The 13,978-nt window shown below is 41.0% G+C and overlaps 1 protein-coding gene across 2 annotated transcripts in view; it reads left to right on the top strand.

The window, feature by feature from the left end:
* The window catches only part of ZNF277 (zinc finger protein 277), a 122,404-nt gene that overhangs the window by 93,773 nt on the left and 14,653 nt on the right, over nt 1-13,978 (top strand). For both annotated transcript variants that reach the window (XM_080927608.1, XM_080927609.1), the window contains exon 5: nt 9,460-9,551. In XM_080927608.1, the coding sequence (XP_080783734.1) occupies nt 9,460-9,551 (92 nt within the window). The remainder of the gene's footprint in view (nt 1-9,459; nt 9,552-13,978) is intronic.

Here is a 13,978-nt window from a genome sequence, read left to right as displayed (position 1 = left end):
CTAGCATCCACTCCCTGTGGTTATTGTCGCAATTCCCAGTAATCTGACAAAATCAAAACTCTAGAAACTCATAATTTATCAATCAGATTTATATCAGTAAATTCTCACTCCACAAAACGTTCACATAATAAACTCAGAGCCAATTGACGTTGATATAAACTGCCCGCCTAGATAAGAAATATTGTCCCGTAATAATCTATCCCTTATAATATATTCATAGCTACTGTGGCTGTTTAAAGCCATACAGGGCTGGTTCATTTTTCGCCTCCATCTTGGTTTCTTCTCACCTCTCTTCTATCCTTCCACTCAAAAACTCTGTCCCACCTTTCTTTTTCAATGCCCTATCACAGACCTTACCTTATCTTGTGCCTGCCCTCACCTTCAAATAAAGCTCAATCCACACCAACCAAAACCAATTCCTTCTCTTCCTGTCCTTCTCTTCCTCTACCATTTTTCCAGGTCCCTGCTCCCCTCCTTTACCCCACAGTACATTTTTCTTATATCAGGTCTGTCACATGGCATGGTTTCTCAGGGGGACACCTTAGCATAGTCCCACCGGGTACCTTCTTACTCCCACTGTAGCCACATTATATTTCATAACAGAAGGGATCATTGGATAGGGGTTCCTTGAGAGAATATATCTAGTAGAACATGGGTGATAAAAAAGTAGATTGTAGACTCCTGGGGAGAGGCAAAGGTAAAACAGATGGAGATAGATGGGTAGTAGAGGGGTATTGAAAGTGGGTTAGTTAGAACACAGGATATATGAAAAACTGTTTAAAAATACTTTTTAAAACATTATTTGTAAGTCAGTTTAAAAATATGTTAAAAGAATTCATAGACACCCAGGGGCCCACCTGCTGCCATACCATGTACCGCAGGGGGGCAGAAGACACCAAAAGGCCTGCTGACTAACACACACTGCATTTGCAGAAGACAGCCAGAGGCCAACCAGCAGTGGAAGCCACTACAGTGTGCAAATATGTGGTGGACAAATGGGAGAGAAGGATGAACAGGACAACTGGAACATAAAGAGAGGTGGAACTGGAGACGCTAGGGTGGAGAGGAGGAGCCTGCTGTGAAGAACTAGCCCTGCCACCTGGGGCCATGATGAAATCCCAGCCCGTGCTGCCACTAAGGGTCATGTCTGGGTCCATGGCCATGCAGCAGCAGAAGTCCGTGTACCCCTCACTGGTTGTGGCATTCTGGAGACCTGATTCCACCTCTCATTGACTGCAGCACTCAGGATGCAGACCGTTGACCTCACCTAAGCAGCACAGTAAAACTGATACAAAGCACCAATGAGCCAGCCCCAAGGGAGTGAAAACAGGAGAGCTAGCCTAGCCCCTCACTGCCTCAGCACTCAAAAGAGTTGTCTCGGCATCTTGACTGGGTTCATAGAAGAGCTGACTCTGGTGGCAGGGGTGCAGGTGAACTAGCTCCAGAGCATGAGAACCAGAGAGCTGCCCCTTCCCCTTGACTCTTACAGCATTGAATGAGCCAGCCAGGGCGGCGCTGGAGAGCTTGTTCTGGTGGTACAGGAAAGCTGGTGAGCTGACCAACTCAGCTAATACCCAGGTCCGGTCCAGTGCTTTTGAGTTGACTCATTTCAACATCTATCTCACCTATGAACTGGTAGAGCACGTGAAAGGGCCAATCCTGTAGATTCAAAGCTGCTGGACTTCCATGATACAGGGTAAGAACAGGATATCTGAGAGAAGTCCCAGTGGAGATCCAGTATTGATAATGTAGCAGAAGCCTAGAGTCCTAGAACCAGACCATTGCAATGAACATTTGCAAGTAAAGATTTTTGGACAAAAGGGGATACTATGGGGCACACTGGGATACATTACAGCTTGCAGGATGAGATTTTTTTTTATGCTTTTTTTTTTTTTTTTTTTTTTTTTTTTTTTTTGGTTTGGTTTGGTTTGGTTTGGAGGGAGAGGTTGCAAGGGCAGAGGGCAAATAGGAAGAAACAGGGAGATGAGTGAAATTGGAGTGCATGTTGTGAAACTGACATAGAATCAATAAAAACTTAAAACATATGTCTGGATGTTACCAAACGAAAATCCCAATGAGCTACCCCCTTGTGAATTGTTAGTGAGGGAGGCCCCAGAGACCTGCAAAACAATATAGGCTCCCTGTCCTTCTTGGTTCCTTGTCAGAACTAGATAACTCATTGTGATGGTTTATATATGGTTAGCCTAGGGGGTGGCACTGTTAGTAGGCATGGCCTTGTTGGAGTGGGTGTGTCACTGTGGGTATGGGCTTAGGATCCTCACCCTAGTTGCCTAGAAGTCAGTCTTCCACTAGCAAAGATAAAGATGTTGAATTCTCAGCTCTGCCTGCACCAAACCTACTTGGATGCTGCCTTGTTCCTGCCTTGAGGATAATGGACTAAACCTTTGAACCTGTAAGCCAGCCCCAATTAAATATTATCCTTTATAAGACTTGCCTTGGTCATGGTGTCTGTTCACAGCAGTAAAACCCTAACCAAGACATTCTTGCTAGTTATCTAGCAAGATAACTTACCAAAAATCCCACATACCTTGGTTGTAATTATATTAAAATCAAGCTAGAATTCAGTGGAAGTTTCCTCCCTGCCGGCTGCTCAGAGAGAAAAGATATCAGCTGTCTTACCAAATTCTGAGCTATACAAAACAGTACCCACCTGTGAAGTAAGATATGCCCACTGGTATAGTAATGGACAACTCTTGTGAAGATAACTACCATCTCTCAGATTGAACTTGTGGCCCACTCCACTGGAGGCAGCCCATGGTGGAAAATCTATGGTTGGGGAAGTCTTAGGCCCTGAAGGGGAACCCACTCACTGTTGTGTATCAGCAGTAGCAGTGACAAGTGCTATTCTCTTGTCCATAATTAGAGAAATTTCTCCTTCTACTGGAGGCTGGTGAATGCAAGCCTCTGACTGCTGACACTTGAGTGTTCAGTCCTAAGCATGTCAGTCATAACACCCTGTCTACACCTTAGGGAAAAGTCACAGAAGGAGCAGGAAAATAGGGAAGAACCACAAAATGCTACTTTGGGGACATAATACTGCCATTGCAAATATGACCTCACAACTGGATCCTTACATAGCAAAAGACTGTGCCTGGCAACAACCAATCATGGATCAGGGAGAGGCTAAAGGGACCCTCCCCCTCCCTTTTGAATTACCAGCTACTGATAGATTCTAGGGGAGGCAGAGTCACTTAGCAGTTGTATACCCAACTGTGAGGTCACCAGGCTCCAATGAATAGTACCAAACCAGTGACTACACAGACAATCCTGATGAAAATCAGTGTCACAAAAGAAAAATGGCATAAAATGTGGGAAAGGAGCTGCAGGGAATCTTGACAAAAAATGGGAAGAAATGAGAGAGGATGGTAATAAAGGTCAACGCACATAAAACTGCCAAAGAATTTATTTTACCCATACAGTTTTTAAAATAAGAAAATTGATTGCATTAGTGGAGAAATATTGAAAAAATGGCCACAAAAGTGTTCACACTATTGGAATCACAGAGCCTGATATGGGAAGAATGCAAACTTATGGTCCACAGACAGGACAGAGAACCCCTAGGAAGAACTGCGTGCCCCTTGTCTATTGCTCCCAGTTCTGGGGCCTTTTTTGCATTGACATCAAAGTGAGGAGTGGATGCAATGGAAGGATAGAATAGAAAATATCTTACTGTCTAGGAAGGGGTTTTTAATATTTAAGTTATGTAAACGAATAGCTCATTATGGAATTTTCATATGTAAGCATCATGTACAGTTACACTTTGTTTCAACTCCCCTGTCCCTTATTCCCTTTCTCTCCTCTCTTACTCCCAACCCCATCTCCCTAACCCCATCTCCACAGCCCCATTTCCCTAACCCCATCTCCACAGCCCCATCTCCACAGCCCCATTTCCCTAACCCCATCTCCATAGCCCCATCTCCACAGCCCCATCTCTACAGCCCCATCTCCACAGCCCCATCTCCACAGCCCCATCTCCATAGCCCCATCTCCACAGCCCCATCTCCCAGCCCCATCTTCACAGTCCCATCTCCACAGCCCCATCTCCACAGCCCCATCTCCCTAACCCCATCTCCACAGCCCTATCTCCACAGCCCCATCTCCACAGCCCTATCTCCACAGCCCCATCTCCACAGCCCCATCTCCACAGCCCTATCTCCACAGCCCCATCTCCACAGCCCCATCTCCCAACCCCATCTTCACAGTCCCATCTCCCAACCCCATCTCCACAGCCCCATCTCCACAGGCCTATCTCCACAGCCCCATCTCCACAGCCCCATCTCCCTAACCCCATCTCCACAGCCCCATCTCCACAGCCTCATCTCCCAACCCCATCTCCACAGCCCCATCTCCACAGCCCCATCTCCCCAAAAAAGCTCTATTTTGCTTTCATGCCATGGGATTCCATTAACCTTCTGTCTCTCCCTCTGTTCCCTTTTTAAAATTCCTCCATGATTTTAATCCAAGTACTCAGGAGACAGAGGCAAGTAGATCTCTGTGAGTTCAAGTCCAGTGAATTCTAGGACAGCCAGGGCTATACTGAGAAGCTGTGTCTCAAAAAAACAAGCAAGCAAACAAAAAGAAATAGATGAAAAGATCTTCCTCCTCTCTTACGATACTTTTTGTAGTTTCATAACACACACACACACACACACACACACACACACACACACACACATACACACACACACACACACACACACACACACACACACACACCACATTTAAATCATGGTTTCCACATATGAGGAAAAAACTTCATTACTTTTTTTTTGCCAAAATCTTGTTTATTTATTTAACATAATGATCTCCAATTTCAGCCATTTTCTCAAAAATGTCATGATTTTCTTTTTTGCTTTTGGCAGAATAAAATTTCTTGTTCTGTATATACCTCATTTTCTAGATCCTTTCTTCTTTTAGTAGACCTGCTTCATTTCCTGGCTATTGAAAGCAGTATATCAATAAACGTAGATGTCCAGGGATCTCAGAGGGTTGTTGACTTTGGCTACATAACCTGGCCTGACATAAGTGAGTCACGTGGTAAATCCAGTTTTAATATTTTTTAATTATTCATATTTTCTTCTCTGCAGGCTACCCAATATTACATTCTACCAGCAGAACCTCCTCACCATTATTTGTTGACATTTGTAGCTTTTCTGATGGGGAGGAGGAGATAGAATGTCAGAATCTGTGTTACCCCAATGACTAAATATAGTAGACAAATTTCAAATATTGTTAGCTGATTGTCTTCTTTTACTTGCTTGGTCTGTTCAGTTCATTACTAGTTGACTGATTTAGAGGTTTGGTATTTAATTTTTGCTCTTTACATATTGGAGATATTAATCCTGTGTATTGTATCAATTAGCAAAGATTTTTCTCTTTACTCTGATGATCTTTTCCCTTGCTGCTGAACAGAAGGTATTTTACCTAAGCAATCCTGATTGTTGATTCTTGCAGTTATTTTGTGTGTGGTCCTTTTCAGAAGTGCTCGTCTGTGCTGCCCTCTGCTGCTCCATGGTTTGGGGTGTTACATTAAGAATTTGATCCGAAAACCTTAGAACACATAGGCACAGGGGGAAATTTCCTGAACAGAACACCAAGGACTCGTGCTCTAAGGTCAAGGATTGACAAATGGGAGTTAATGAGATTGCAAAGTTTCTGTAAGGCTAAGGACACTGTCAAGAAAACAAAATGGTAGCCAACAGATTAGGAAAAGATCTTTACCGACCCCACATCTGATAGAGGCCTGATATCCAAGATATACAAAGAACTCAAGAAGCTAGACACCAGAGAATCAAACAATCCTATTAAAAAATGGGGTACAGAGCTAAACAAAAAGTTCTCAATTGAGGAATACTGAATGGCTGAGCAGCATCTAAGAAAGTGCTCCACATTCTTAGTCATCAGGGAAATGCAAATCAAAAAAACCCTGAGATTCCACCTCACACCAGTCAGAATGGCTAAGGTCAAAAACTCAGATGACAGCAGATGCTGGCAAAGATGCGGAGAAAGAGGAACACTTCTCCACTGTTGGTGGGGTTGTAAACTGGTACAACCACTCTGAAAATCAGTCTGGTGGTTCCTCAGAAAATTGGACATAGTACTACCTAAAGACGCAGTCATCCACTTCTGAACATATACCCTAGAGACGCTCCAACATACTACAAAGACACATGCACCACAATGTTCATAGCAGCTCTATTTATAATAGCCAGAAGCTGGAAAGAACCCAGATGTCCTTCAGTAGATGAATGGATACAAAAATTGTGGTATATTTACACAATGGAGTACTACTCAACTATCAGAAATAATGACTTTATAAAATTCCTAAGAAAATGGATGCATCTAGAGAATATCATTCTGAGTGAGGTAACCCAGTCACAAAAGAACAGACATAATATGCAGTCACTGATAATTGGATACTAACCCCAGAAAGCTCTGAACACCCCAGAAACAACTCACAGACTATATGAAGTTCAAGAAAAACAAAGGCAAAAAAAGAAAGAAAGAAAAGAAAAAAAAAAAGAAAGCCTCAGTCCTTCTTAGGAAAAAAATAAATGTATAGCACCCTCTCAGAGTGTGGTACACCTGAACCTCAAATCATTAATAATCCAAGAGCTAAGATAATATCCTTGTGGCAGTTTTTGGTATTCACAGATCATTATGCTTAATCTGAACCCAACAAGAAATCTGTTTCCATGTTACATTCGGTTCTACATGTACTTCATGCTTATGGTAGCTAGTGGGATTTCTATGCATGCTATCAAACCTCTAAAAGAATTAAGTACTGACAAAATTATTCATATAATGTTATGCCAAAATACCTTTAAAAATCTGTAAATGTATCCCTCTTTTTTTAAAATAAAGCAGTAAGAAATAATAAAAAAATTAAATAAAAAATTTGATCCATGTTGAGACAATTATGACTTGTATAAGTCTAGTTCAATCTTCTGAATGAAATTTGATTTCTCCAGCACCATGTCTTAAATATTTTTCCAATATCTGTTTTTTGATAGCTTGGTCAAAATTAGTTGACTATGAGTTTTATTTCTGGGTCCCCCCTTCTATTCCATGGACCACATGACTACTTCTATGCCAGTTTCATAAAATATAACCTTACAGTGTCATTTGAGATCAGGTATTGTGATAGTTCTTTCTCCTTCTGCTAAAGATTGCTCTAACTATTAAACTATTTTGTGCTTCCATAAGAATTGTAGATTTTTTTTTAAGATCATTGAATGTTGTGATTGAAATTTTGATAGGGGTTGTATTGAGCTTGCAGATTGCTTTTGATATTCTAGTCATTTTCCACACTGATAATAATTCTGCCAGTCTATGAACATGGGAAGTCTTTTGGAGGATTGGTTTGGGTTGGTTTGGTCTGGTCTGGTCTGGTCTGGTCTGGTTTGGTTTGGTTTGGTTTGGTTTGGTGGATATGTGTGCATGAGCACACATGTACTTAGGTGCTCTTGGAGGCTAGGGCCATTGGAACCTGTAGAGCTAGAGTTACAGACACTTTTGATCCTCCCTACTTGGGTTCAGGAAATAAATCTCAGATCCTCTACCTTCTGACCTGTCTCTCCAGCTCTTTAGGAAGGATTTTTACAAAGAATCTGGACAAAGGCAATCATGACAGAAATCACCTATAAATCTCACTACTCAGGACTGTAAGGTAGAAGAATCAGTTGGGCCCTGATGTTCAAGGCCAACTGGAAAAACATAAGACACACATGGGTAGGCCCTGTCTGGGAAACAGAGAGGGTGAAGGAGAAAAAAAGTTTGTTAGGAAAGTGGAAAGAGTGTACCTAAAAGGATGAATATTCAATATGTTATGTAGATATATGCAGACATTATGTTGAATGAAACTCATTGTTTTGTACAATGAGAATACACTGGGAAAACTTAAAAAGGATCAGAAATACCAAGAGGAGGACGTGATCTGGGACAAAAGGAGAGTGTTTACTAAACTTGACAATAATTAGAAGTTATATAGACTATATGAGATTGTTCTGGAAACAACGTGTTAGAGAACAGCCTGATCTGGATACTTCACTTTATTGACCAGGCATATTTTTCCTCTGTCACCCTGTCTACCCAGTGCTACCTCTAATTTACTATTCTATAAATCAGGTTAACCAGTTTGCATATTACTTCAGTGGCTTTTTGGTTGTGCAGTTAAGATTCCACTAACAACTTATCTCTGATAAGTAAAAACCTGTTATGGCTTTGTTTCACTGGGGTACTAACTCATAAAATCCCTCACATTTAAATCAAAATAAAGATAATGTTATGCTAAGTAAGATTTTTCTCTTAAAAAATGAGGATTAGCATTGTCACAGGCCTGAGAAATGTGCATTAAAATGTTGATTTTTCATGTGAGTTTGCAGGAATCACACTGGATTTTGATGAACATGTTATGATTTGTAAAAGTGAGAAGCAAAGGAGCACACTGACCTCCAGGAAAGACGATGTGTAGAGCCTCCCTGATTAGAGCAGAGCCTCGCAGAACAATAGAACCATTTCAGTTGCAGCCCAACACAGTAATTGCACATAGAAGCACTTTTAGTAAATGGTTTTCTCCCTTTGATGGAAATATACATAGTAATTAAATAATAATTCAATAACATCTGATCTCAGGGTAATACTATTGGAGATAGTGGAGAAATTATCAGGACTTGATTACAAACTGAATAGAGAGTTAAGGATAAGAGCAAACAAAAAAACTGAGCAGAATCTGCTCTAATGAAAAAGTCTGGACAGAAGGTTCAGGAAGATCTGCCTCATTGGCTCGAAGGTGCATCCATTGCCATGTGACTTCTGTGCTCTACTGTTATGTGAAGACTTAGTGTTTCTTTTCCTTACTGACAATACAATTTATTCTGATTACGGCTTCCCTCACTCAACTCCCAGATCCTCCCCAGTTCCCCATCACCCAAATCCATACTTTTTCTTTTTCATTAGAATATTAAAAACCATCTAAAAAATTAATAGTATGATTAAAAATAAAAGCAAACCAGAATAGAACAAAATAAACAAGGGGAAAAGGAGTAAAAAAAAAAAAAAAAAGCACATGAAACACATAGAGATGCTTGGACACACAGAGTCATGCCGAAAAACAAAATCAGAAACCATAACCTATAAACAAAAGATCAGTACGGTTAGAAAAAAAAATGTCCAGACAAAGCAATGTGAGACCAGAGAAAGCTTCCAAAAGTACCATTGAGTTTGTTTTCTGTTAGCCGTATACTACTGGGCATGGGCCAGGTTTCTGGACCAGTGAATCTCCCTTGGAGTGTTTCTGTGTGAAGACAAGAACAAAGAAATCGGAAGCATGCACAACTGTCATACATGACCTCTGTACGTTCATCCTCTCATCTAGACTGGCACTGCCGAGTGACTAGCTACAGATATTAAACTCATAAGTCCTTTTATACTTTACAGAAAGAAATTCTGGATCAGCAACAGCGGGAGCGAAATGATACAAGCTTTCATGGTGTGTGCATGTTTTGCAGTGAGGAATTTCGTGGAAACAGGTTTGCCATTCTATAATGTTCCTCAGCACTGTGGGCCAATATATCAACTCTGCATTAAAGGGTTTTCTACTTGGGTTCGAGCAAACCTCAACGTTGCATTGGGTCATGATTCATCTTAGGATCCATTTTGTGGTCCTCTTGGATCTTTTGTGGGTAATCACATAGCCTTACACTGTAGAAGACCGTGGTCTTCTACACCCCTGTATGTCACAAAGGCTTCATTAGATATCTTGCTCCCAGATCACCTTAGATGGCTATCTTTGCCACAAATGATACTTTTCGCAAGCATCTGCAGTATCTTAAAAAAATAAAAAAATAAAAAAATAAAAAAGTCTTTGGGACAAATGATCAGGGGATGAGATTTGGTTTAAATAAAAGCCAGGTTTGTGAGGAGAGTCTTGGCAGCACCTGCCAGGCAGGGTGGGAAGGGACAGACAGACACTAGGGATGTCTACTCCCATACCCCCCTCCAGTGGCTCTGAGACTGCTGGTGTGGAAGCTGGAGAAAATCTAGAAAATGGAGACAGCAGGTTAAGACAGAACGAAGCTCACAGCTCCTGCTGACACTGAGTCCTTTTTCTCAGACAAGTACTTTGAATTACTGGGAATATCTAAGTTGATAGAACTAAGTTGTTTTATCCGAGCTGTAGTCAGGGATGGGCAGCTACACGGAGCTCACCCCACCATGATTTACACAGCCATACTTTTAATCCCATTTGTCCAAACCACAGAGCTGTAAAGAAAGATATGACAGCGTCCAGTGTGAAACCAGGAGAGATGATGAGACCCAGGAGAAGGAGGCATTAAAAAAAAACAAAAAACAAAAAAATCCTGAGAAGAAAAAACTGTTTGAAGTAATATTTTAAGTAAAACTTCATTCCTAACTAGAATGTTTTAATTATATATTCATAATTATTACATGCCTTTAAGGACCATAGTGAATATGGAAAAATAGAATAGTTATAAAAACCAGAAGTTTCTCTATAACTTCTCATTTGAAGTAAAACTGTGATTAATGATAAAATTAACATTATAAAGAAGGTAAGAAGTTGAAATACTAGTTAAAATTGTTGTGCATTTAATTTCTTAGAAACTAAGGCTGAATTGATGTGAAACTAATTTAAATTAACCATTTTAGAGTGAATTATCTTGTCTGGTTTTTAAAAACTTCAGAGTCCGGGAGCTAAGGCAGTAGGTTTCATCTTCAGGGACTGCAGAGACTCCCCTGCCCTTGCCAGCCAGCCGTGGCTAGACGCATAAATGCAGTCGGTCCCAGCCCACCCTGGCCTTCTCAGATTCATAGGTTGAATCACCCAAGTTTTAATTAGCTAGTAAAACCATTTAGGGAGCGATAGAATTTATGAAGGAATATAAATTGAGGTTGTGGTTCCTATAATTAGGGTGAGGAAAGTTCACCAATAGACATTTTGCAATCTGAAAATCCAAGAAAACTAATCGCAAATTAGTCACAATCTGAAAACATGGGAGCCCAAGGAGCAGTGGTGGTGATGTCTTAGAGTCTTAGGGACAAGAGAAGATAAATAGATGTTCATCTCTGTGCGGGATATTTGATCACACTGTGAACTCCAAAATTGTGCTATTTACGGGGGCGGGGAGGGGTTTCTAGTTGTGGTGTGGTTCAGCCCTAATGCACACCTTTAATCCAAGAGTTTTCTGTTTACTGTAAACAGGATTAAATAAAGACAACCATAGGTCAAGAGGTGGAGCAAGCAACCAGTTGATAGGAAGTGAACAAAGGAAACAAGCCATAGAGAAGAAGTCAGGAGGATGGATAGAGAGATGCACAGGAAGTAGAAAGGAGGCACATATAATTTGAGTGGGTGTTGAGACAGTGTGGAGAAGAAGAGCTTGCTTTTCCTGTTGGGAATCAGCTAAGGAGAAAGGTCAGCTGGGTGCTTTCTCTGTCTCTCTGAGGTAGTAGGCTTTTACCACAGCATCTTGTTCCCAAGTCTTTATTTAAAAACAGCATATCTCACTCTCTATACCTGCTCATTTTTGTGAGGATACTTGTCTTTGTTCGTTCTTATTTATGGACCAGTGTCTTCCAGAAGCATCCTCACTCACAAATAATGCCTTACTAGTTACATAGCCCTTCCTTAACCAGGCAAGATGACTCAAAGTAACCATCACAGTGATGGAGAGCAAGCCCCTTCTTGATAGCTCTACCGGTCTGTAGGTCCCCCTTCAGTGACTGGATGTCACGTATGGAATTCCCAGAATGTCCTGGTCAAGTTGGGCCACTTCTAAGCAACCTAATCAAAACTAGAAGGTCATCAATCTGGTCACCAGAGCAGACCCTGGGGCCATGTAGAAACTGCTGACTCCATAATAAGCTCTCTTCAGGCGTCATTGCATCTGCTAAGTCTAAATGAGCGTGAAAAGCTTGGGAAGACATGAGATTGGGCAAGACAGGACAATCCTTTGAGTCTTCTGAGCCCACAGAGTAGAGCTCACTGTGTGCTAACCTTAAACCCCTCACTTTCAAAATCTAAATACCTGTCTGGCAAGCCTACAGAAAGTTAGAGGAAGACTAGGCCTCAAGAATGTATTCAAAGTCAACAGCAAAGGCTAGACCCATGGGGGGCATCCTAGTAGTCCTGAGCTCATCAGCCAACTGCTGTCCATTTCAAAGCTCATATGTAAACACCCTGGGTAGATCTGACTCAGACCTTATACCCTTAGGAAAAAACCTAGAGTCAAGATGGCATGGGACTGGGCCCAGTAGAATCTATCTGTACACATGCTGTAAGAACAGAGCTACCCAACTCCCCGAGTCAACTCTCTTAGACTCCAGAAGCCAGTATTCACAAAAATTGGGATATCTTTTATCTCACGCATATCTTGAACCAGCCACTGGTTTAGGTCCCATCTCCTAGCTTTCAAGCCTTATTCTACAGGCCTTTAATCTGCAGAAGGTGAGGGAGGATGCTCTCATGAGTACATTCAGTATAGTCTGTAACAACCAGAGCTCTTGGATACATAGCTTGAGGTGGCAGAAAAACTGCCAACTCATCTATACTTGAGCAAGCTGTTACTTCTGACTCAATCTAGGAATAGTTGGTAACTGCATCTCCTAAACACCGGAGGCATGTCCAACTGTTTTGGCATTCTCTGTGGATCATAAGGTCTCTCTCTGCCCTGCTCTATTGTGGACTTGGGGTATAGGAAGTTTCCTGACTCACTGCATCATACCTCTGCCATCCATCCATCCACCTCAGTTTCTGTAAGAAGTTCCCAGTCCCTTTCTACCTGGAGTCTTCCACAACAGAGGGTCTGCCCTGCAGCCTATGTGTAGGATGTCCTGGGGAAACTCTGAAGGTCTGACCAGCAGTGTAAAGTTCCTAACAAGTACTTTAGTTGAAGTCATAAGTTATCATTAGGCAGTTAAGAGACAATGGCTTATTAACCACAGATTAATAAATGCACCCCCTATATCATGAACCTAAAAAGGTAGCATACATTCATGGAAAGAAGGTTACTTTATTTTTATGAAAAACAAATTCGAAGACACTTTGAAGGAATCCAAGGTATGTAAAATAAACATCTTGTGCAGCAACTATGCACAGTCTAACAGTGATATATGTACCCCTATATCACCTTTACTTATGAGAAGGTCTGATTATGAGATACTACATATATGCATCTTGCTATTTAAGTTATAAAAATTAAGATTTTCATGTAATACATATATTTCATAAAGTGCTACTCAACTCTATAAAATAGTTGAATCACATCAACAGGGATAGAACCTGGGAGGCATGATATCAAGTGAAATGTGCCTTGCACAGGAACACAAGTATTTCATGATCTCACTCTTACGTGGAATCTTAAAAAAAAAAAAAAAAAAAATGGAGGTTGCAGGAGTTGAGAATAGAGTGGTGACTAGGAAGGGTGATGGAAAAGGCAGAGTCGATTGGTGAGTGCACATCCTAGTTAAATAGCAACAAGAGGTTTGGTATGTTGGAGTTGCCCAATAGGGTGACATTAGCTACTGCCAATGTACTATATACCACAGAAAGCTAAAGAAGTTTGAGTGATCCATGATAGAGCGGATATGATGTAAGCACTCTACAGTAGCTATGTATTAAAATACCATATAATAATTAATTAATATGTACAGCATTATATTTTGCACATTAATTCAAAATAAATTAAAATTTAGAAATTAAGTTTCCCTTTGAGCATAAGCCAGTCTACAAGCTGATAATTGTGCTTCCAGACTGTCATGACCCTTGTATGTAACATCTGTTAACAGTAAGTTCATAATCTCTGTCTGATGCTGTGCTAGGTGAATATCCATGATCTCAGATCACAGAAAAGGCCATGTTGATATTAACTGTTTGCCTCTTCTTGTGTGATAACAGAACACACAAGGAGATTTACTAGTAGAGTTGCCTTATCCATCA

This window comes from Micromys minutus, assembly GCF_963924665.1.
Source record: "Micromys minutus genome assembly, chromosome: 1".
Taxonomy (NCBI): domain Eukaryota; kingdom Metazoa; phylum Chordata; class Mammalia; order Rodentia; family Muridae; genus Micromys; species Micromys minutus.
Note: the sequence above shows the minus strand (reverse complement) of the source record. Positions and strands in the feature narration are given on the sequence as shown.